This window comes from Chlorocebus sabaeus, chromosome 6, assembly GCF_047675955.1.
Source record: "Chlorocebus sabaeus isolate Y175 chromosome 6, mChlSab1.0.hap1, whole genome shotgun sequence".
In the NCBI taxonomy this organism is placed as follows: Eukaryota; Metazoa; Chordata; class Mammalia; order Primates; family Cercopithecidae; genus Chlorocebus; species Chlorocebus sabaeus.
Window position 1 is genome coordinate 52,002,041 of NC_132909.1, and position 21,605 is coordinate 52,023,645.

The 21,605-nt window shown below is 49.4% G+C and overlaps 1 protein-coding gene across 6 annotated transcripts in view; it reads right to left on the reverse strand.

The window, feature by feature from the left end:
* The window catches only part of ILF3 (interleukin enhancer binding factor 3), a 39,211-nt gene extending 19,684 nt beyond the window's left edge, over positions 1-19,527 (reverse strand). For all 6 annotated transcript variants that reach the window (XM_007995244.3, XM_073016954.1, XM_007995245.3 and 3 more), the window contains exons 1-4: positions 19,302-19,527; positions 2,492-2,581; positions 1,930-2,159; positions 1,003-1,180 (exon numbers count right to left, since the gene is read on the reverse strand). In XM_007995244.3, the coding sequence (XP_007993435.1) occupies positions 1,003-1,180; positions 1,930-2,159; positions 2,492-2,494 (411 nt within the window). In that variant the 5' untranslated portion in view covers positions 2,495-2,581; positions 19,302-19,527. The remainder of the gene's footprint in view (positions 1-1,002; positions 1,181-1,929; positions 2,160-2,491; positions 2,582-19,301) is intronic.
* Positions 19,528-21,605: the final 2,078 nt, after the last annotated feature.

The window sequence follows — 21,605 nt, forward strand, 5'->3', positions numbered from 1 at the left end:
CTACTAAAAACACAAAAATTAGCTGGACATAGCGGCACGTGCCTGTAGTACCAGCTACTCGGGAGGCTAAGACAGGAGAATCGCTTGAACTCAGGAGGCAGAGGTTGCAGTGAGCCAAGATTGCACCACTGCACTCCAGCCTAGGCAACAGAGTAAGACTCCATCTCAGGAAAGAAAAAAAAAAAAAAGCGTGTGGTGGCTCACACTTCTAATCCCAGCACTGTGGGAGGCTGAGGACGAGAGGACTGCTTGAGGGCAAAAGTTTGAATCCAGCCAGGGCAATACAGCAAGAACCCATCTCTAGTTATAAAAATAAAATAAACATATAGAAAAGATTTTCAGCTGGGTGCTGTGGCTCACGGCTGTGATCCCAGCACTTTGGGAGACTGAGAGGGATGAATGAATCACCTGAGGTCGGGAGTTAGAGGCCAGCCTGGCCAACATAGTGAAACCCCGTCTATACTAAAAATATAAAAATTAGCTGGGTGTGGCAGTGCACGCCTGTAATCCTAGCTACTCGGGAGTCTGAGGTAGGAGAATTGTCTACCTCAGAGGTAGAGGTTGCAGTGATCTGAGATCGAGCCACTGTACTCTAGCCTGGGCAACCGAGCGAGACTCCATCTCAAAAGAAAAAAAACAATTCTTTACATTTAGCTTTGGATCCAACGGAAGAGGTAACAACTCTGCTATCTATCTAGCCATCCATCTAATGGAGCCTAGATGTGAAGTTTATGCCCAATGACCTTGGGCTTGTGTGCAGCCTGGCACAAAATAGGCACGGGGTCCTTATGACCCCTGCAGTCAGGTTCCACAGAAGCTCAGTGGCTTGTTGGTGTCCTGCTCGTCACCTACTGAGAAGACACATGCACAGCAAGTGCCAGGGCAAGTCTGGCATGTGCTTCTTGGAGCATGGCCTAGCTGGACACTTCTTCCTGGGCCCCACATCCTCAACCAGCACGCCTACCAACCACCCACCTACCCGGCAGTGACCGCCACACTTACAGCAAGCTGGATGGCCAGGTTGTCGGCCACCTTGTCTAGGAGGGCAGTTGTGGGCTTCTCCTTACACAGCAGCACCAGCTCCAGATCCAAGTCCCCCTTGAGCAGGAGGCCCTTTGCCACCAGGCCCACCCGCATCACTCCCCGCAGGGTTCTGGTCATGTGCTCCGTCTTCTGTTCCCTGAGGGACAGACCAACACTCAGCTCAGGGAAGAATTCAGTCTGACCACGACCCAGAGGTCCCAAGACAGGCTGAAGTTTCTTAGAAAACAGGAGCCAGCCCCTACCCTATGAGGTCAGATCGAGACCATTCTGGCTACGAGGGTGAAACCCCATCTCTACTAAAAACACAAAAAAATTGGCCGGGCGCGGTGGCTCAAGCCTGTAATCCCAGCACTTTGGGAGGCCGAGACGGGCGGATCACAAGGTCAGGAGATCGAGACCATCCTGGCTAACACGGTGAAACCCCGCCACTACTAAAAAATACAAAAAACTAGCCGGGCGAGGTGGCGGGCGCCTGTAGTCCCAGCTACTCAGGAGGCTGAGGAAGGAGAATGGCGTGAACCCGGGAGGGGGAGCTTGCAGTGAGCTGAGATGCAGCCACTGCACTCCAGTCTGGGTGACAGAGCGAGACTCGTCTCAAAAAAACAAAAACAAAAACAAAAACAAAAACAAAAACAAAAAAATTAGCCGCGCATGGTGGCGGGTGCCTGTAGTTCCAGCTAAACTTGGGAGGCTGAGGCAGGAGAATGGCATGAACCCGGGAGGCGGAGCTTGCAGTGAGCCAAGATCACACCACTGCACTCCAGTCTGGGCCACAAAGCGAGACTCCGTCTCAAAAAGAAAAAAAAAAAAAGAAAACAAGTACCAACCCCTACCCTGGCTACCCTCTCTACAAGAAAGAAAACGACGACAGAAAACTTCACTTACCCAGCCCCTTCTTTACTGTCGTCCTCTGGGGGCACATCCATGTTATCAGACTCTGCCTGCTCGCTGCTACCCTTTTCCTGCTCATCTATCCAGTCGGACACAGCTTTGAGTGCCCGCTCCGTGTGGGACACCATGTTCTGGACTGCCTCCAACTCCTCTTGCGTTGGATAAACAGAAGAATGCTTTGCCATTACATGGCGGTCATCATTCACAAAAATTCGCATTGGACGCTAGGGATGTGAGAATTAAGTTAAAAATGATGTAAAGAGAGCAAGCAGCCCAACGTCCATCTTTTAAGCTGCACAATTCAGAATGATGCTATATCGCTTGTGTGTAAAAACCAAGCCTGCAGGAGCACAATTGAAGGACCAAGGAGGAACAAGCAAACTGAAACAGCTGTTGTGTCTGGGCAGTGGGAGACAGAATGGAATACAGAATAGATAATATTACTTTATAATCCAAAAGGGCTAATAAAAATGGTAATGGAATCAAATGCTTTGGAAAAGGTTACAAACATCTCTGTACGCGAGTGAAGAAATAGTATCTGTGATCAAAAACTTACCATTTTTACTTCTGTAGTGTCTGGAAATCAAACTTTTGCTTATCTTTTCAAATCGTGATAGATTTCCTTGGTGTTATCAATACTTCAGCCCTATAAGATCAGAAAATCTTTTTAGTTTCATATAACTTATAGTAGGATTCATTTTAGCAGCCAGGTACACAGTAGCAAGAATGACATGTGTACTGCCTCATGAAGGGCCTGTCAACACAGCAGGACACATCTTTATTTCCAAGTAACCACTGCTAAGCCAAGGCATTAACTACGTAACACCCTAAAAATGAGAACAGATGGTTTCAAGAAATCTGATTTGACTTCAGGCCTACAGACACTCAGATGGTATTTTACTTTCTTTTTTATCTTCCTTTACATAAATATGCCCATTTTTACAAGTGTGAAAATATTAACAGGTCTCCAAAAAACACTACAGGTAGAAATGCTCACATCAGGCTAGGCACAGTGGCTCACGCCTGTAATCCCGCCACTTCGGGAGGCCGAGGAGGGTGGATCACTTGAGGTCAGGAGTTTGAGACCAGCCTGGCCAACATGACAAAACCCCATCTCTACCAAAAATACAAAAATTGGCTGGGCATGGTGGGCACCTGTAGTCCCAGCTACTTGGGAGGCTGAGGCACAAGTATCGCTTGAGCCCAGGAAATAGAGGCTGCAGTGAGCGGAGATCACACCACTGCACTCCAGCACGGGTGGCAGAGCAAGACTTCATCTCAAAAAAAAAAAAAGTTCACATCAAAATCTTGGTGCTTGGAGAAGGAAAAGAGAGGGAAGGAGCTCTAATCCCTGACAGTAACGAAGAGATGGAAGAAAGACATGTGGCAAAGGGTCCCAAAAGGTTTCTGTAAAATGAGAAAGAACGAACCTCCCGAAAAGTGAGTATCTGAAATATCAGGTGGACGACGACAACCACAGCAGGTTCAACTCTGAAGAGGCTAAGACAACTGAAGTGCACAACAGAATCTTTCAGGACAAACTAAGCCATAATTACTATTTCAGTCTCAGTATCATGTCGACTCCAACCTACTCAATTCCCACTCTACACAAACAGTCTGGTCCATACTGAAATCTTCCAAATGAGTAAACAACCAAAAAACCCCATCAGCACAATACACACCAGATGAATCTACCCCCACAGGCAACTGCCAGCCCCTTCCGACTAAACTAGTTCCCAGCCAGCAGAGCAGGCTCAAACCTGAAAAGGCCCAAGCATCAAGGATAAATTCTGACATGCTGGCCAAAACAAGAACTTCCCAAAATACCCAAGACTACCTAGCAAAATCTAACTGCAAAATCTAAACATCCCAAACTTAAAAACCTAAGGGTGCTTGAGGGAGGTGGCTCACACCTGTAATCCCAGCACTTTGGGAGGCCGAGGCGGGCGGATTACGAGGTCAGGAGATCGAGACCATCCTGGCTAACACGGTGAAACCCCGTCTCCACTAAAAATACAAAAAATTAGCCGGGTGCGGTGGCGGGCGCCTGTAGTCCCAGCTACACGGGAGGCTGAGGCTGGACAATAGCATGAACCCAGGAGGCAGGGCTTGCACTGAGCCGAGATTGCGCCACTGCACTCCAGCCTGGGCGACAGAGCGAGACTTTGTCTCAAAAAACAAAAAAAAAAGAAGTCACGAATTCGAGACCACCTTGGCTAACATGGTGAAACCGCGTCTCTCCCAAAATTACAAAAAATTAGATGGATGTGGTGGCGCACACCTGTCATCCCAGCTACTAGGGAGGCTGAGGCAGGAGAATAGCTTTAACCCAGGAGGCAGACATTGCAGCGAGCTGAGATTGTGCCACTGCACTCCAGCCTGGCCAATAGAGAGTCCACCTCAAAATAAATAAATAAAACCTAGGGGTCGCTGGGCACGGTGGCTCACGCCTGGAATCCCAGTACTTAGGGAGGCCGAGGCAGGGGCATCACCTGAGGTCATGAGTTCAAGATCAGCCTGGCCAACATGGTGAAACCCTGTCTCTACTAAATATACAAAAAATTAGTCAGGCGTGATAGCACATGCTTGTAATCCTAGCTACTCAGGAGGCTGAAGCCCGAGAATTGCTTGAACCGGGGAGGCGGAAGTTACACTGAGTCAAGATCACCCCATTGCACCCTAGCCTGGGTAACGAGAGCAAAACTCTGTCTCATTAAAACAAACAAACAAACAAACAAAAAACCTAGGGGTCAAATGATACGCCTGCAGAGCCCAGCAACAGGACGTGGTGGGGTCAAAGGCTCCATGACAGGGGAGGGATGCAAGAGAGGAGGAGTGTGAGGGGGGCATGGGATGAAAAGGGCAGAAAGCCAGTCCCTGGGCTCAGCGACTCAACGCGCCTGAGACTCACACCATGGGGTGAGCCACTCGATCAATCGTCCAGGGAAAGCTTCCACACAGACTTGGACCTGAAACTCCACTTGCCCAGCCCACTAGCTTCCTTCTTGCATCAGCAACATGGAAGCAGCCCCTCTACCCTCGGCAGGACTATGAAAATGAAACAAGTCAACCTACTTGAAGCATGCAGCACATATCCCACAGACCTAACAACTAATACCAGATCCTACTGCTGAAAAAATCTGCCTCCCCAGGCTGTAGCGAGGGCCAGGCGTGAGTGCTGTGTGTGCAAAGGGCATCCTCTCCTCCACCTCCCATGTCTCTTCACCAAGCCAGAGTCAAGCTCCAAAGGGCCTTCATTCCCCAATGAAATCTGCCAAGCCAGTTCCCTTGGCTGTGGTTTCCCTGGATAGTCGCAAGGACACTGGGAATCCTGTTCATGAAGTGAATCCTTATGAAGGAATTACAGTTACTTCAGTTAGGGGAGTAATACTGTGGTTGTGCTGTAAAGAACCACCTTTAACTGTTCCACACATATTTAAGACAAATTTATGGCTGAAATTATATACCTGGTATTTGCTCTGAAATATACCAGGGAGCAGATAGTAGAGAAGGATGAAACAAGACTGCAGAACACTGACCGCTGCTGAAGCTGGGCGATGGATACTGTAACTCTTTTGTGCATGTTTTAAAAATTCAGTAATACATTTTAAAAAACGATCTGTAGAAATGGGGTGTCGCCATGTTGTGTGGGCTGGTCTCGAACTCCTGGCCTCAAGTGATCCTCCCACCTCAGTCTCCCAAAGTGCTGGGGTTACAGGTGTGAGCCACCATGCATGGCGAACTATTTTCGTCTTTTTGAGAGAGTCTCGCTCTGTCACCGAGGCTGGAGTGCAGTGGTGCGATCTTGGCTCACTGTAATCTCCATCCGCCAGGTTCGAGCAATTCTCCTGTCTCAGTCTCCCAAGTAGCTGGGACTAAAGGTGTGTGCCACCACGCCCGGCTAACTTTTGAGTAGGAATAGGGTTTCACTATGTTGGCCAGGCTGATCTTGAACTCCTCAATCTCCTTGAACTGGGGAGGTGGAGAATGCCATGAGCCAAGATTGAGCCACTGTACTCCAGCCTATGTGACACACAGAAAGAATGTCTCAAAATAAGTAAATAAAAATATACCACCACCACCACCACAACAAAAATCTACTGAAAGAAGCTCCTGGGAGAGGTGGATCGTAATCTGCAGCAGGGGATATACCAGGTGAGCCTGGATCCTACTGGAGCACCAGAAAGCAACGAAGCGCTGGTGATTAGAGCAGTCTTGTCCTGAGGACATGGGAACTGACTTATGAGGTATCTCACTGGCTACAATTGAGACAAATTCAAAAAGAATCATGCTTCCACCTATGTGAAGTTCTAGAATAAGCAAAACTAATCAGTGATGGGATAGCCTCTAGGTGACAGTGGCAGGGATCACATGGGAGGGGCCCTCCCAAGCTTTCCGAGGTGCTGGTTACACTCTCCCTCCTGACAAGGGTTGGGTATAGCAGTGGCCAGCATTCACTGACTGGCACACTAAAGATCCGTGCGGTGATTGAAAGGAAGGAAGAGGCGGCGCGCAGCGGCTCACCAGGTACACTAAAGATCCGTGCGGTGTTTGAAAGGAAGGAAGAGGCGGCGCGCGGTGGCTCACCAGGTACACTAAAGATCCGTGCGGTGATTGAAAGGAAGGAAGAGGCGGCGCGCGGCGGCTCACCAGGTACACTAAAGATCCGTGCGGTGTTTGAAAGGAAGGAAGAGGCGGCGCGCGGCGGCTCACCAGGTACACTAAAGATCCGTGCGGTGATTGAAAGGAAGGAAGAGGCGGCGCGCGGCGGCTCACCAGGTACACTAAAGATCCGTGCGGTGATTGAAAGGAAGGAAGAGGCGGCGCGCGGCGGCTCACCAGGTACACTAAAGATCCGTGCGGTGTTTGAAAGGAAGGAAGAGGCGGCGCGCGGCGGCTCACATGTTGGGAGGAGCATTTGTCAGAACTTCCAAGACCAGCCTGAGTGAATCCACAAAAAATTTTTTAAAGAAAAAAATAAAAATCCAACTGAAAAGAAATACTAAATTCTTGTTAATATGTAAGAGGGAAGATTACAACTTCCTGCTATTTAGTTGGAAACGCCTCATAAAAATAAAGTGAGGCAGGAGCAGTGGCTCATGCTTGTAATCACAGCACTTTGGGAGGCCCAGGCAGGCAGATCACTTAAGCACAGTAGTTCAAGGCCAACCTCGGCAATATGAGACCTTGTCTCTAAAAAAATTTTTTAAATTAGCCAGATAGGGCCGGGCGCGGTGGCTCAAGCCTGTAATCCCAGCACTTTGGGAGGCCGAGACAGGCGGATCACGAGGTCAGCAGATCGAGACCATCCTGGCTAACACGGTGAAACCCCGTCTCTACTAAAAAATACAAAAAACTAGCCGGGCGAGGTGGCAGGCGTCTGTCGTACCAGCTACTCGGGAGGCTGAGGTGGGAGAATGGTGTAAACCCGGGAGGCGGAGCTTGCAGTGACCTGAGATCCAGCCACTGCACTCCAGCCTGGGCGACAGAGCGAGACTCTGCCTCAAAAAAAAAAAAAAAAAAAAAAAAAAAAAAAAAAAATTAGCCAGATAGGCTGTGTGTGGTGGTTCACCCCTGTAATCCCACCACTTTGGGAGGCTGTGGTGGGTGGATCACCTGAGGTTGCGAGTTTGAGACCAGCCTCGCCAACATGGCGAAATAGAAACCTGTCTCTATTAAAAACACAAAATTAGCTGGACATTGGTGGTGCATGCCTGGAATCCCAGCTACGCGGGAGGCTGAGGCAATAGAATCACTTGAACCCAGGGGGCGGAGGCTACAGTGGGCCAAAGTCACGCCACTGCACTACAGCCTCAGCAACAAGAGCGAAATTCCGTCTCAAGAAAAGAAAAAAAGAAAGAAAAAAAAAATTAGCCGGGCATGGTGGCACCTGCCCGTTAATTTCAGCTACTCAGGAGGCTGAGGGAGGAGGATCACTTGAGCCCGGTAGATGGGAGGCTGGAGTGAGTTAAGATTGTGCCACTGTACTCTAGCTTGGGCAACAGTGTGTGAGACCCTGTACCTCGCCACCCAAAAAAACAAAAAAACCTATAAATACAGTTAATATGTAAAGGGAAGACTTGCAACTTTCTGCTACTTAGTTTGAAATGTATCACCAAAATAAAGTGGCCAGGCACGGTGGCTCATGCCTGTAACTCCAACACTTCCAGAGGCTGAGGCGGGTGGATCATGTGAGGTCAAGAGTTCGAGACCAGCCTGACTAACATGGTAAAACCCTGTCTCTACTAAAAATATATAAATTAGCTGGGCATGGTGGCATGCACCTGTAATCCCAGCTACCTGGGAGGCTAAGGCAGAATTACTGGAATCAGGAAGGCAGAGGCTGCAGTGAGCCAAGATCTCACCACTGCACTCCAGCCTGGGCAACACAGCGAGACTCCATCTCAAAAAAAAAAAAAAAAAAAAAAATGAGGCCAGGCATAGTGGTTCATGCCTATAACCCCAACACTCTGGGAGGCTGAGACGCGAGGACTGCTTGAGCCCAGGAGTTTGAGATAGCACTGAGCTATGACTGTACCACTGCACTCCAGCCTGGACAACAAAGTATAACCCTGTCTCTGATCAATCAATAAAGTGAAGAGTGAACAGAACCATAAGTGGATGGACAAATACGTAAAACACAAGCAGTTAAATGCCCACAGCACAACCTAGGCTGTGTACATAGATAGATATTCATTAAATCTATTTTATTATTATCGTATCTTGAGACAGTTTCACTCTTGTTGCCCAGGCTGGAGTGCAATAGCATGATCTCGGTTCACTGCAACCTCTGCCTCCCAGGTTTAAGCGACTGTCCTGCCTCAGCCTCCCAAGTATCTGGGATTACAGACATGCGCCACCACAGCTGGATTTTTTTTTTTTTTTTTTTGAGAGGGAGTCTTGCTCTGTCGCCCAGGCTGGAGTGCAGTGGCATGATCTCGGCTCACTGCAAGCTCCGCCTCCCGGGTTCACACCATTCTGCTGCCTCAGCCTCCGGAGTAACTGGGACCACAGGCACGTGCCACCACACCCGGCTAATTTTTTTTTTAGGAGACACAGGGTTTCACCATGTTGGCCAGGATGGTCTCCATCTCCTGACCTCGTGATCCTCCCGCCTCAGCCTCCCAAAGTGCTGGGATTACAGGCGTGAGCCACCGCGCCCAGCCACACCTGGCAATTTCTTTTCCGTATTTTTAGTAGAGACGGGGTTTCATCACATTTGTCAGGCTGGTCTCAAACTCCGGACCTCAAGTGGTCCGCCTGCCTCGGCCTCCCAAAGTGCTGGAATTACAAAAGTGTGAGCCACTGTACCCAGCTTAAATTCTTTATTATTAATTTTTGAAATGGACTCTCACTCTGTTCCCCAGGCTGGAATGGAGTGCAGTAGCGCGATCTTGACTCACTGTGACCTCCACCTTCCAGGCTCAAGCAATTCTCCTGCTTCAGCTTTCCGGGTAGCTGGGATTACAGGCACCTACCACCATGCCAGGTTAATTTTTGTATTTTTAGTAGAGATGGGGGTTTCACCATGTTGGCCAGGCTGGTCTCAAACTCCTGACCTCAAATGATCGGCCCGCCTCAGCCTCCCAAAGTGCTGGGACTACAGGCGTGAGCCACTGCGCCTGGCCTGAGTGTTCACTAAAATTGCATCACTTTTTTTTGTATGTTTGAACATTTTCAAAAGATGTTACTAAAATAAACAGATTTGACACATTAAATTTATATATATCCATAAGTCCATAAACATACTTAAAAAAAACAAAAACAAAACCAATTTCCCACATTAGAGTTTACGTCCAAACTTCACACTCTGAAAACTGTTAAAAGACTAAAGTTCACCCCCAGTTGATACAGACAATCTATAATAAAAACGCCATGTGACAAACTAGACAGTTAGGGGTAGAAAACCACCCCATTGCCAGGCGCAGTGGATCACACCTGTAATCCCAACACTTTGGGAGGCAGAGGCAGGCGGACCACGAGGTCAGGAGATGGAGACCATCCTGGCTAACACGGTGAAACCCCATCTCTACTAAAAACACAAAAAAATTAGCCGAGTGTGGTGGCGGGCACCTGTAGTCCCAGCTACTTAGGAGGCTGAGGCAGGAGAATGGCGTGAACCCGAGAGGCGGAGCTTGCAGTGAGCCGAGATCGTGCCACTGCAGTCCAGTCTGGGCGACAGAGCAAGGCTGTCTCGAAAAAAAGAAAAAAAGCCACCCATCAACCACTGAAGCACAAGGTATCATTTGGTCAAAATAGCACCCCATCCAAAATGCCTCAGAGGACACACACACGCCCCCAACACACCTGTCTTCAGCAAATGCCCTGCATGTGGCTTTCCATCTGCTCTCTTCACTGTTCAAAACGAGAAACGTGGGTGTGCCCTTGCTATAATGAGTGCCTCACTTCATCTTTCTCTGCTCCCTGAGGCAGACCCTTGAAAAGACCCCTGAAGGGCCTCGCTGGCCTCCAGTTGGCCCTGACCACAACTGGCCAGCATGCAGTCCGTTACATGCCTGGGTCCTCCTCCCTTAGACCAGGCAAGGGCAGCAATGCTTTCCGACTCACGTGGACAAAATGAATAAGAGTAGTAATTATCTGAACTAAAACAAATGTTTAAAATCTACATTTATTGCTCCTTTTCGGGGCAACAAACCATTTCTCTCTGTGAGCCCAAGACAAATTTGACATCCAAGCCAGCTTCTTGGAATTTGTCTCATTAACTGATACAGGAATCTTCAGGGTGAGCAGAAACTTCCCTTTCCTTTTTGTTTTTTTTTTGGGAGGCAGAGGCAGGCAGATCACGAGGTCAGGAGATCGAGACCATCCTGGCTAACACGGTGAAACCCCATCTCTACTAAAAATTCAAAAAAATTAGCCGTTTTTTTTTTTTTAACAAAATTGTTTATTACAAAATTTTTTTACAAAAAAATTTGGTTTTGGAGACAAAGTCTCCCTCTGTCGCCAAGGCTGGAGTGCTAGTGGTGCCATCTCAGCTCACTGCAAGCTCCGCCTCCCGGGTTCACGCCATTCTCCTGCCTCAGCCTCCCGTGTGGCTGGGACTACAGATGCCCGCCACTGCACCAGGCTAATTTTTTCTGTTTTTAGTAGAGACGGGGTTTCACCGTGTTAGCCAGGACGGTCCCGACCTCCTGACCTTGTGATCCACCTGCCTCGGCCTCCCAAAGTACTGGAATTACAGGCATGAGCCACCGCGCCTGGTCAGAAACTTCCCTTTCAAGAGGATTTTCAGCGAGGCATACTGCTGGCAAGAAGCCTACAGCACCCACTCACAAGCAACACTCCTCTGCCCCTACCAATCTAACTTTAAACGAAAGCTGCAAAACGATGAACAATGCTGCTCTTGCAACCACATTTATTCAAACCTGGCACCAGCAATGACTATTCTTACAATTTTTATGATTCAATCCTGGGCACCAGCAACATGCAGCTTCTCTGAAAACAAACTCAAGGCAGGATCAAATGGTAAGTGAAGTATCGCGATCTTAAACATGACTTCTTGGTGGTTTGGGATGGTTTAACACACAGGGATTTGTTTTTCTTTTGTTCCTGAATCCAGCCCACCCACAGCATGCAGTTACAGAAGCTTCAATCACAGAACATTATGTTTGTGGTGCAATGGCCATCTTTCTGACCTCTCACTAATTACACTGTGAGGTTCATGGCACTTGTTGTTGGAAAAGAAACATGCCCAAGTTAGTTGAGCATGAGTGGATTAACAGATGTTTGTGGAATGGACAGGTACAGTGGCAACACGCTCACAGGTATGGCCCGACCTGTCTTCGGGGTATTTCATAAATCTTACAGCCTTCCCAGCAACTCTAGCAAATAGTCCTGAAGTGGATATTCGCCTTAGAGAGGCCAAATTAGGCTTTGAAATTTACATAGACTCAACCCACCTCCTAGTTTCCTGAATTCTGGAGCTGGTCCATCCTGGGCTGTGAGCTGAAATGATACACTCGAGCTAGGAGTCTTGGTGACTCCTTAAACTTTGACAGATTCACGCCATCAAGGGCACACTAAAAATTATTCTCAGAAAGCAACTGGCCGGACGCAGTGGCTCACACCTGTAATCCCACCACTTTGGGAGGCTAAGGCGGGCGGATCACCTGAGGTTGGGAGTTCAAGACCAGCCTGACCAACATGGAGAAACCCCAACACTACTAAAAATACAAAATTAGCCCGGTGTGCATGCTTGTAATCCCAGCAATGCCAGTCTAAAATCTTGCTATCAATGCCATTCTAAAATATTTAACAACTTGAAGTCCAGTGCAATGGTTCATCATTCAGACTGCAACAGTGTTACTACATCAAAGTTAGGAATAAAGTGGTTTTTTTTTTTTTTTTTTTTTTTTAAGACAGAGTCTTGCTCTGTCACCCAGGCTGGAGTGCAGTGGTGTGATCTCAGCTCATCTACAACCTCCGCCTTCTGGGTTCAAGCAATTCTCCTGCCTCAGTCTACCAAGTAGTTGGGATTACAGCCACAGACCACCATTCCTGGCTAATTTTTGTATTTTTAGTGCAGATGGGATTTCACCATGTTGGCCAGGATGGTCTTGAACTCCTGACCTCAAGTGATCCTCCACCCTCGGCCTCCCAAAGTGCTGGGATTATAGGCGTGAGCCACCGTGCCCAGCCAGAAATAAAGATTTTAATAAATATTTTCAACTTAAACGACTGTCCTTTATCTTATTCCTATAGTTTTGGTGATAAAGACAATCTTGTTACTTATGAAAAATGGAAACGGTGAATGATCACTAATTTAAATATATTTTCCTTGACAAAATAAAAACCTAGCAAATACAGCTGGGCGCGGTGGCTCATGACTGTAATCGCAGCACTTTGGGAAGCCAGGGGGGGCGAATCATGAGGTCAGGAGTTTGAGACCAGCCTGGCCAACATGGTAAAACCCAATCTCTACTAAAAATGCAAAAATTACCTGGGTGCAATGGCGCGCGCCTGTAATCCCAGCTACTCAGGAAGCTGAGGCAGGAGAATTGCTTGAAGCCAGGACGTGGAGGTTGCAGTGAGCCAAGAGCGTGCTGTTGCACTCCAGCCTAGGCAACAGAGCTCAAAAAAAAAAAAAAGTTGGCAAATACAAGTTGTTCCTCAAGGCCTGGCGCGGTGGCTCAAGCCTGTAATCCCAGCACTTTGGGAGGCCGAGACTGGTGGATCACGAGGTCAGGAGATCGAGACTGTCCTGGCTAACATGGTGAAACCCCGGCTCTACTAAAAAATACAAAAAACTAGCTGGGCGAGGCGGAGGCCGCCTATAGTCCCAGTTACTCGGGAGGCTGAGGCAGGAGAATGGCTGAGGCAGGAGAATGGCATGAACCAGGGAGGTGGAGCTTGCTGTGAGCAGAGATCCGGCCACTGAACTCCAGCCTGGGCGACAGAGCGAGACTCCGTCTCAAAAAAACACAAGTTGTTCCTCAAATGTTTCTGGAGACCCAGGACTCCAGGCTCACTAGTGTTGTGGAGTGCCCACAGTCCTAGAGTTAGAAGCCTGGGATTTGCCCCTGGGCTCTCCAACCTGGCAGCTTTGGGACCTACAGCAAATCACTTACCTTTCTGGTGCTGGGTGAAAAATGAGGATGAAAATACCACCTGTCTCGGGCTGCAGACAGCAAGGATTAAAGGTGGCATTATTGGGAAATGTTTTGTGAACATACTACTACAAATGCAACGTATGAAGAGGATTAAATTGGGTATAGTTGTGCATGCCTGTAGTACCAGTTACTCGGGAGGCCGAGGCAGGAAGATTCGTTGAGCCCAGAAGTTCAAGACCAGCCTGGGAAACATAGTGAGGGCCAGTCCTTAAGAAAAAAAAAAGAAAAACATTAACTGCTCTTGGATGAACCAACAGAAATGCTTTAAAATCTGCCACCACAGAAAAACATTCAGCATGACTTCACGTGGGAATTATCAAACCCTCTTTCCAGCATGCTCTCAGGCAGCAAGGGGGCGAGGGAAGCACGGTTGAGAGATCCTCCCATATCTGGCTGGAGGCAGAGGCAATCCTTCCCCATGTATTCTCAGAGTGAAGCCTTAGTGTTTTGTTTTTTTTTTTTAACTTAGTGTATACTTCAATGTTTACTTTTCCCAGAACTGTATTTTTCCAGTTAAGATTTTTTTTTTAAAAAAAGACCATCTCTCACATGGACATTAAATATTAACATTCAAACATATGAACTGTTTAGTAGCAAAGGATGAAGTAAAACCTTTTTACTTTGAAATAACTGCAGGCCAGGTGTAGTGGCTCACATCTGTAATCCCAACACTTTGAGAGGCCGAGGCGGGCAGATCACTTGAGTGAGGCCAGTGCAAGATTACACTAGCCAACACGGCGAAACTCACTCTCTATTAAAAATTCAAAAATTAAAAAAAAAAAAAAAATACAAAAATTAGGCTGGGCGCTGTGGCTCACACCTGTAATCCCCCTGCACTTTGGGAGACTGAGGCAGCGGATCGCTTGAGATCAGGGGTTTGAGACCAGCCTGGGCAAAATGATGAAACCTCATCTGTACTAAAAATACAAAAAATTAGCTGCGCGTGATGGTGGGCGCCTGTTATCCCAGCTACTCGGGAGGCTGAGGCAAGAAAAATGAGCCAAGAGAAACACTTGAACCCAGGAGGCAGAGGTTGCAGTGAGCCGAGATCGTCCCACTGCACTCCAGCGTGGATGACAGACTCCATCTCCAAAAAAAAAAAAAACAAAAACCACTCTGATATGAGAAAGTAGTTTTATAGAAAAGTAGCAGGAAAAAAAGTGTCCTGGAAGACTAATTCATCTCCAAGACCTTTTATCTTTATCTAAGTAAGACCTTAACCTTCAGCTTGAAGCAAAATCCTCAAAAAGGTAAGGACAGCTGCTGCACATGTTCACGGAAAATTACGTACTTCACACTGCCAAGTAGAACTTCTCACTATCACTTAAAATTATAAAAATAATTTGGAGCAAATTGGCCGGGCACGGTGGCTCACACCTGAAATCCCAGCACTTTGGGAGGCTGAGGCAGGCGGATCACAAGGTCAGGAGACGGAGACCATCCCGGCTAACACGGTGAAACCCCGTCTCTACTAAAAACACAATTAGCTGGGCGTGATGGCGGGCGCCTGTAGTCCCAAGCTACTCGAAAGGCTCAGGCTGGAGAATGGCGTGAACCCGGCAGGCGGAGCTTACAGTGAGCCGAGATGGCGCCACTGCACTCCAGCCTGGGCGACAGAGCAGACTCCGGCTCAAAAATAATAATAATTTGGAGCAAATTTACATACTGTAATACACATTCAACTTTGTGACTAAATGATCCATGGTGATCACATATTCCACAAGAGAATGGCCCTCAGACAATAAACACATTTTTGTCTTAAAATGAGTGCCACTGGGCAAGGCGGCTCACATCTGTAATCCCAGCACTTTCAGAGGCTGCGGCAGGAGGATCACTTGAGCCCAGGAATTTGAGACCTGTCTCTACAAACAAAATAAAATTGGTTTAAAAGTTTAAAAATAATAATAAACTAGTAACTACATTTTCAATTTCTTCACTACGTAAACATTTAATGAGAAGAAAAAAAAATCAAATTCTGGCCAGGAGCGATGGCTCACTCCTGTAATTCCAGCTTTTTGGGAGGCCAAGGTGGACAGACTGCTTGAGCACAAGAGTTGAGGCCAGCCTGGGCAACGTGGAAAGACCCTGTCTCTACAAATTAAAAAAATTAGCCGGGTGTGGTGGCATGTGCCTGTGATCCCAGCTACTTGGGAGGCTGAGGTGGGAGGATTGCTTCTTGAGCCTGGCAGGCGGAGGTTGCAGTGAGCGGAGATCACGCAACTGCACTCCAGCCTGGGTGACAGAGCAAGACCCTGTCTCAAAAAAATTAAATTTTAACTGGACATCACTTTTACAAAACGCCTAAACACAGCTGATGCTAAATGTATCTGAATTTCCAATTGCTATTTTTTATTTTATTGAGACGGACTCTTGCTCCATCACACAGGCTGGAGTGCAGTGGCACCATCTCAGCTCACTGCAACCTCTGCCTCCTAGGTACAAGCGATTCTCCTGCCTCAGCCTCCCGAGTAGCTGGGACTGCAGGTGTGTGCCACCGTACCCGGAAAATTTTGTATTTTTTTCCCCTTTTTTTTTAGTAGAGATGGAGACGGGGTTTCACCACGTTGGCCAGGATTGTCTCAAACTCCTGACCTCATGATCCGCCCACCTCAGCCTCCCAAAGTGCTGGGATTACAGGCGTGAGCCACCACACCTGGCTATTATTGCTATTTATAATGGAATCACCTGTGAAGTGTTCTCAGGGAAAAGTTTCACAAGGATTTTGAGATCATAAACATCATAAAAATTTCTTAAAAATCAGCATGGCAATGAGGCCTCCAACCACCACCCACCTGCCTACCCTACTTCCACAATTATTTCCACACCAGCTTACTCTGTATAATCATACAGACGGGAAACCTACTTGTTTCAGATAAAATGGACAAATGCTTCAGCAGTAAACTAAAGTTTGCCTCATGCCTCCCAGGCCCCAAATCTCTTTACTCATTCATTGTGCAAAGATGCTACTCAAACCACTATCTGCCTCAGATTCCAAACTTCCTGATGGAAACAAATCAAATCTTTCTCTGCTAGAACTTAGTTAACATAAAAAGCATCCAATAAATAGAACCTAGGAGGCTGGGAGTGGCGGCTCACGCCTGTAATCCCACCACTTTGGGAGGCGGGTGGATCACCCGGTGGATCACCTGAGGTCGGGAGTTCCAGACCAGCCTGATCAACATGGAGAAGCCCCGTCTTACCAAAAATACAAAATTAGCTGGGTGTAGTAGAGCATGCCTGTAATCCCAGCTACTCAGGAGGCTGAGGCAGGAGAATCGCTTCAACTCAGGAGGTGGAGGTTGCGGTGAGCCGAGATCGCACCACTGCACTCCAGCCTGGGCAACAAGAGCTAAACTCTGACTCAAAACAAAACAAACAAACAAACAAAAACCCTAGAAAATCCTAGTTCCTGCAAAGGTTCAATCACAGCAAGATTCAAATAAAAGGTCACAATTTCCTGGGCTAACACTAAATGTTAACACTTACACAATACTAAATGTTAACACACATCTTTCAAAACTGCACAAGGTGAATTAACTTGCTGACAAAATGTAGCAGGATGGCAAGTCTAAGAGGTATAAATAGGGGAAGGAATCACTCCTCTGGAGTCATGAAAGGTAATCAAAAGAAACCGACAAAGAGGGTGAAACAGTCCATAAGAGAAGAGGCCCCAGACCAAAGAAAACGACTAAAGGCTTTTACTAGAAGACTTCTAACCCCCACATCTTGCTAAAGCCTGAAAAAGAAAAGGGTAGTCTACTGTGTACCCAAAGGAAAGGGACATAGGGAAGGCTTCTTCCCCATCACTGACTCTACCTGTCCCCTACCTGGAGGCCTTAACCAGGGAGCACCGTATATGTCTGTGTGATCAAAGTATTAGTAGCTGTCCTTTGTCAATGTGGTATTTAACATGAAGAATTTCGGAAAAATAAGAAACAGACTTAAGATTCCTCATGCTCAGGAATATGGGCCTTCAAGACTCTGCAAATACTAGAAGAAGCCAAAGGAATTTTTGCCTAGAGGCACCAAACAAGTTCAATCAGAAAAACCACAAACAATTAGGCACCTCTCAGCTCCAGGAAGAGGCGGCTGAGCTCCAGGAAGATAGGGAGACTGATAAATAGCGCCCAGTGGGGGCAAGGCCAAGCCTGGCACTCATGGCCAGCCTCCAATCTGAACTAAAGAATATTCCAAACAACACTGGGGCCTGCAGATTCCATTCACAAATCCCAGGGACCACGAGCCACTCACATAAGCAAGGGGCCCCGGCACCACAGAACAGGGAGAGGAGCACCTGACAGTGTCCTGCGGCCTCCCCCTGCTTTCCAGCTGTGAATGAGGCCCTGGTTCCCATACTTCATTCACAGTCTGGGCGGCTGCTGTAACTACATCCCACGAGACCACACACAAAGTATCAAGCACAAGGCATAGTGGCAGCACTTTGAGCAATCCATGGAGATTCCCAACCACAAATACCTGGGGAAAAGAGAGCTTAAAAAGTCCTAAATTTCAATCCTAACTTCGGATAGCACCTCGCGATTCCATGTGGACCACAAATATGCCATCACACCGCTCACTTTAAAGTGAGCAAAATCTTGAAAGAGATTCAGCATCATTGAATTACCGGAATTACCGGAGTCCAGAAAAGGATGCCACTGAAACTGATGCTTCGTTGCTGATCCATGTCACCTAAGCAGCAACTGGCAATCAATGTTGGATATGTGAAGAAGAGACCCCTTACTTTCCTCAAATTTGGTCACGGAACTGGGGGAGAGCATGCAGACCGCCGTACACCCCAAATAATTCATCCAGGCGGTAGATTAACTGGGGCAGAACCTCCTGCGTAACCTCGAGAATCTCAATCGCTCAACTACGAGGGAAAATAAAGGTAGAAAGGGGTTTTAAGTATCCACGTTTCGGGGCCCAAGCTTGCACCCAAACAGACTGCCGTTCTAGGGAAGGCAAATACAATCTGGAAAAACATTCAAAAATGAAAACAAATGAACTAAAGAAAAAGAAAGCTGAAACCCTTCCAAGTTTGGACCCTGATCTGAGAGAGGCCTGGTTGACTAGAGATTTGGAAACCCGACGAACCCACAAAGGCTTCCTCTGCAGTCCGCGTGGGAAGGGGCTTCCAAGGAGGGGTCCGCCTCTCCGCGCCCCGTGAGGACAAAGGAGGCGACGTTTCCCGCCTCAGGAACCTGGGACTCTCCTGGAACCGGGGGCGGGACGGGGACAAAGAGGAGGAGGGAATAGGAAAGGAGTAAGGAGTGAGGAAGGGGGGTCGCCCCGCCGCGAAGCTCGGGACCCGAGGGGGTGTGTGCTCCAGGCACGTGCGCGCGTCCCCAGGAGGCCGCAACAGACAAAGCCCGGCCCCGGGGAGGCGGCGGCCGGGGGCCCGGTGCGCGCGCACCCCCCGCGCGTGGCGCCGCCGCCGGCCGAGGGGCCGCGTGTGGGGGGGAGCGGCTGCGCGCGCACCGAGTCCTCGCCGCCGCCGCCGCCGCCATTTTGTTTCCTCCGCACAATGGAGGAGAGTTAACGGCCGAGCGCGGGAGCGAGGCCGGCAAGGGAGGAATCGGTCAGCCGCCGGGACGAGGGGACGGGGCGGACGCGGCGAGCGCGGGACCCCTCCAGCCTTGTCACCGCGAACCCTCGGTGGGGACCTCGGTGAGGAAGGCGGGCGGGGGGAGGGGCAGAGGCGGGAGCGGGCCCGGCCGCCGCCACATTGACGCTTACCTTGTCGGCGTCCCCTTCTTCGACCGCAGCCGCCGCCGCCGCCCTCCTGCCACAGCCCGCCGGGGTCTCCCCCAAAAGCCACGCGGTGCGCGCCGGGCTGCTGGGTCCAACTGCAATGGCGAGAAGAGGAGGAGGAGGAGTCCGGACCGGGGGCGAGCGGGCGGGCGGGCAGGCGCGCGCCGGGGAGGTGCGGGAACACGTGATCAGCTGAAGCCCCGCCCCCTTTGACGCCGCGTTGCGCCTCGACGCAGGCCCAACCCAAATGGGAGGGAGGAGCGAAGAGAGATACGGGGGTCTTGGGGCGGGCGTGAGTGAGTTACCACGTGGGACAAGCCAGGGTGTTTGCGTGCATAGTCACGTGACTTCGGCACCTTTTCCCTCGGCTTTCGATAGGTTGCTCTATCATGTGACAATGGCGAATTTCGCAGTTTCCTTCGCCATCTGACAAGAACTTTTGGCGCCTTCCCTTTGCCGTATTGGGAGTCCTCCATCACGTGACGAGGTCACGCTCTGGTTTTTGCTAAGGCGGTTTTTGAGCGGCCATTACCACGTGATGCAAGGCAAGCGTGAGAGGCGGAGCCTCCCCACGGCTGCGGCATTTCGCGCCTGCGCGTCCGCCATCTTACGCCCGTCGCCTTGAGTACGTTAGCGGAAATGGCTCTGAGAGGCTTTGACGCATGTGTACCTTCTTAGTGGCGGTATGTTGGCCGGAGACTTTCGGGCTACAGTGGAGGTGGCTATGCTTCCCGCATCTCTCTTGAGAGGCACAGAAGGTCAGAGATGCGTGCGAGGAACGGCCAGGTCCAGCGTCTCCTCGTTGCTGTCCCTTGATCCCGGGACCGGCGCCAATGAGCGCGCGCGTTGTTTCGTCCCACGGACCTGCCTTGGTGTAGCCTCCCCGGGCCGTAGCTTCCGAAGGCTACAGCCGACCTGGTCGGGATCCTCCAGCCCGCTTTCCCCTTTCCCGATTGACAGATGGAGAAACTGAGGCCCAGGCCAAAAAATACCACACTAGAGTGCTCACGGCCAGTTCCTGGGAAAGTTGGGGCTGGGACTCAACGTACGCTCGGCCAGCAACAGCGCGGAGCTCCGAAGTAAAGGCGCCCGTGACCGAGTGCCTTGTCCTTAAAAGCGTGGTGTCCTTGAATGCTCCCAGGCGCCTTATGAGGTCCCCGATGTGCAATCTGTGCTTAAACTAAACCCCACGCTCTGCCAGGGTCGGGTTGGCCATCCGCAGGCGTAGTTGCTAGGGAGGTTTGACAGATGCCCGCCTGTTGATTCAAATGTTCCCAGGATTTGGAGCAAGAAGAGCAAGGAAGGCCGGGCGCGGTGGCTCACCCTTGTAATCCCAGCACTTTGGGAGGCGGAGGCAGGCGGATCACGACGTCAGGAGATAAGACCGTCCTGGCTAACACGGTGAAACCCTGTCTCTACTGAAAACACAAAAAAATTAGCCAGGCGTGGTGGCGGGCGCCATTAGTCCGAGCTACCCGGGAGGCTGAGGCAGCAGAATGGCGTGAACCCGGGACGCGGAGCTTGCAGTGAGTGCACTCCAGCCTGGCCAACAGAGCGAGACTCTGTCTCAAAAAAAAAGAAGAACAAGGAGGTGTTGAAAGTGGGTTTCCTGGCTGGGCGTGGTGGCTCACGCTTGTAATCCCAGCACTTTGGGAGGCAGAGGTGGGCGGATCACTTGAGGTCAGAAGTTCAAGACCAGCCTGGCCAACATTGTGAAACACCGTCTCCACTAAAAATATGAAAATTAACTGGGTGTGGTGGCAGGCGCCTGTAATCCCAGCTAATTGGGAGGCTGAGGCAGGAGAATCGCTTGAACCCAGGAGGCAGAGGTTGCAGTGAGCTGAGATTGTACCATTGCACTCCAGCCTGGGCAATAGAGTGAGACTCAGCCTCAAAAAAAAAAAAAATTAGCCCGGTGTGGTGGTCTGCGCCTATAATCCCAGCTACTCAGGAGGCAGAGGCACAAGAATGGCTTGAATCACTTTGAACCTGGGAGGCAGAGGTTACAGTGAGCTGAGATGGCACCACTGCACTCCAGCCTGGGCGATAGAGCGAGACTCCAACTCCCTATCTCCAAAAAAAAAAAAAAAAAAATGAAGTGTAAAGATGTGATTATGTGGCAAGGCAAGGGTTTAAAAGAAAAGAAGAAAAAGTTTTCCTCTGCTTAGCCAGCTCACATCAGTAAAGGCGCCCGTGACCGAGTGCCGTGTCCTTAAAAGCGTGGTGTCCTTGAATGCTTATAAAATAGCACTGAAAAGTCGAGGCCAAAGGAATGGGCTCCAGGCACCC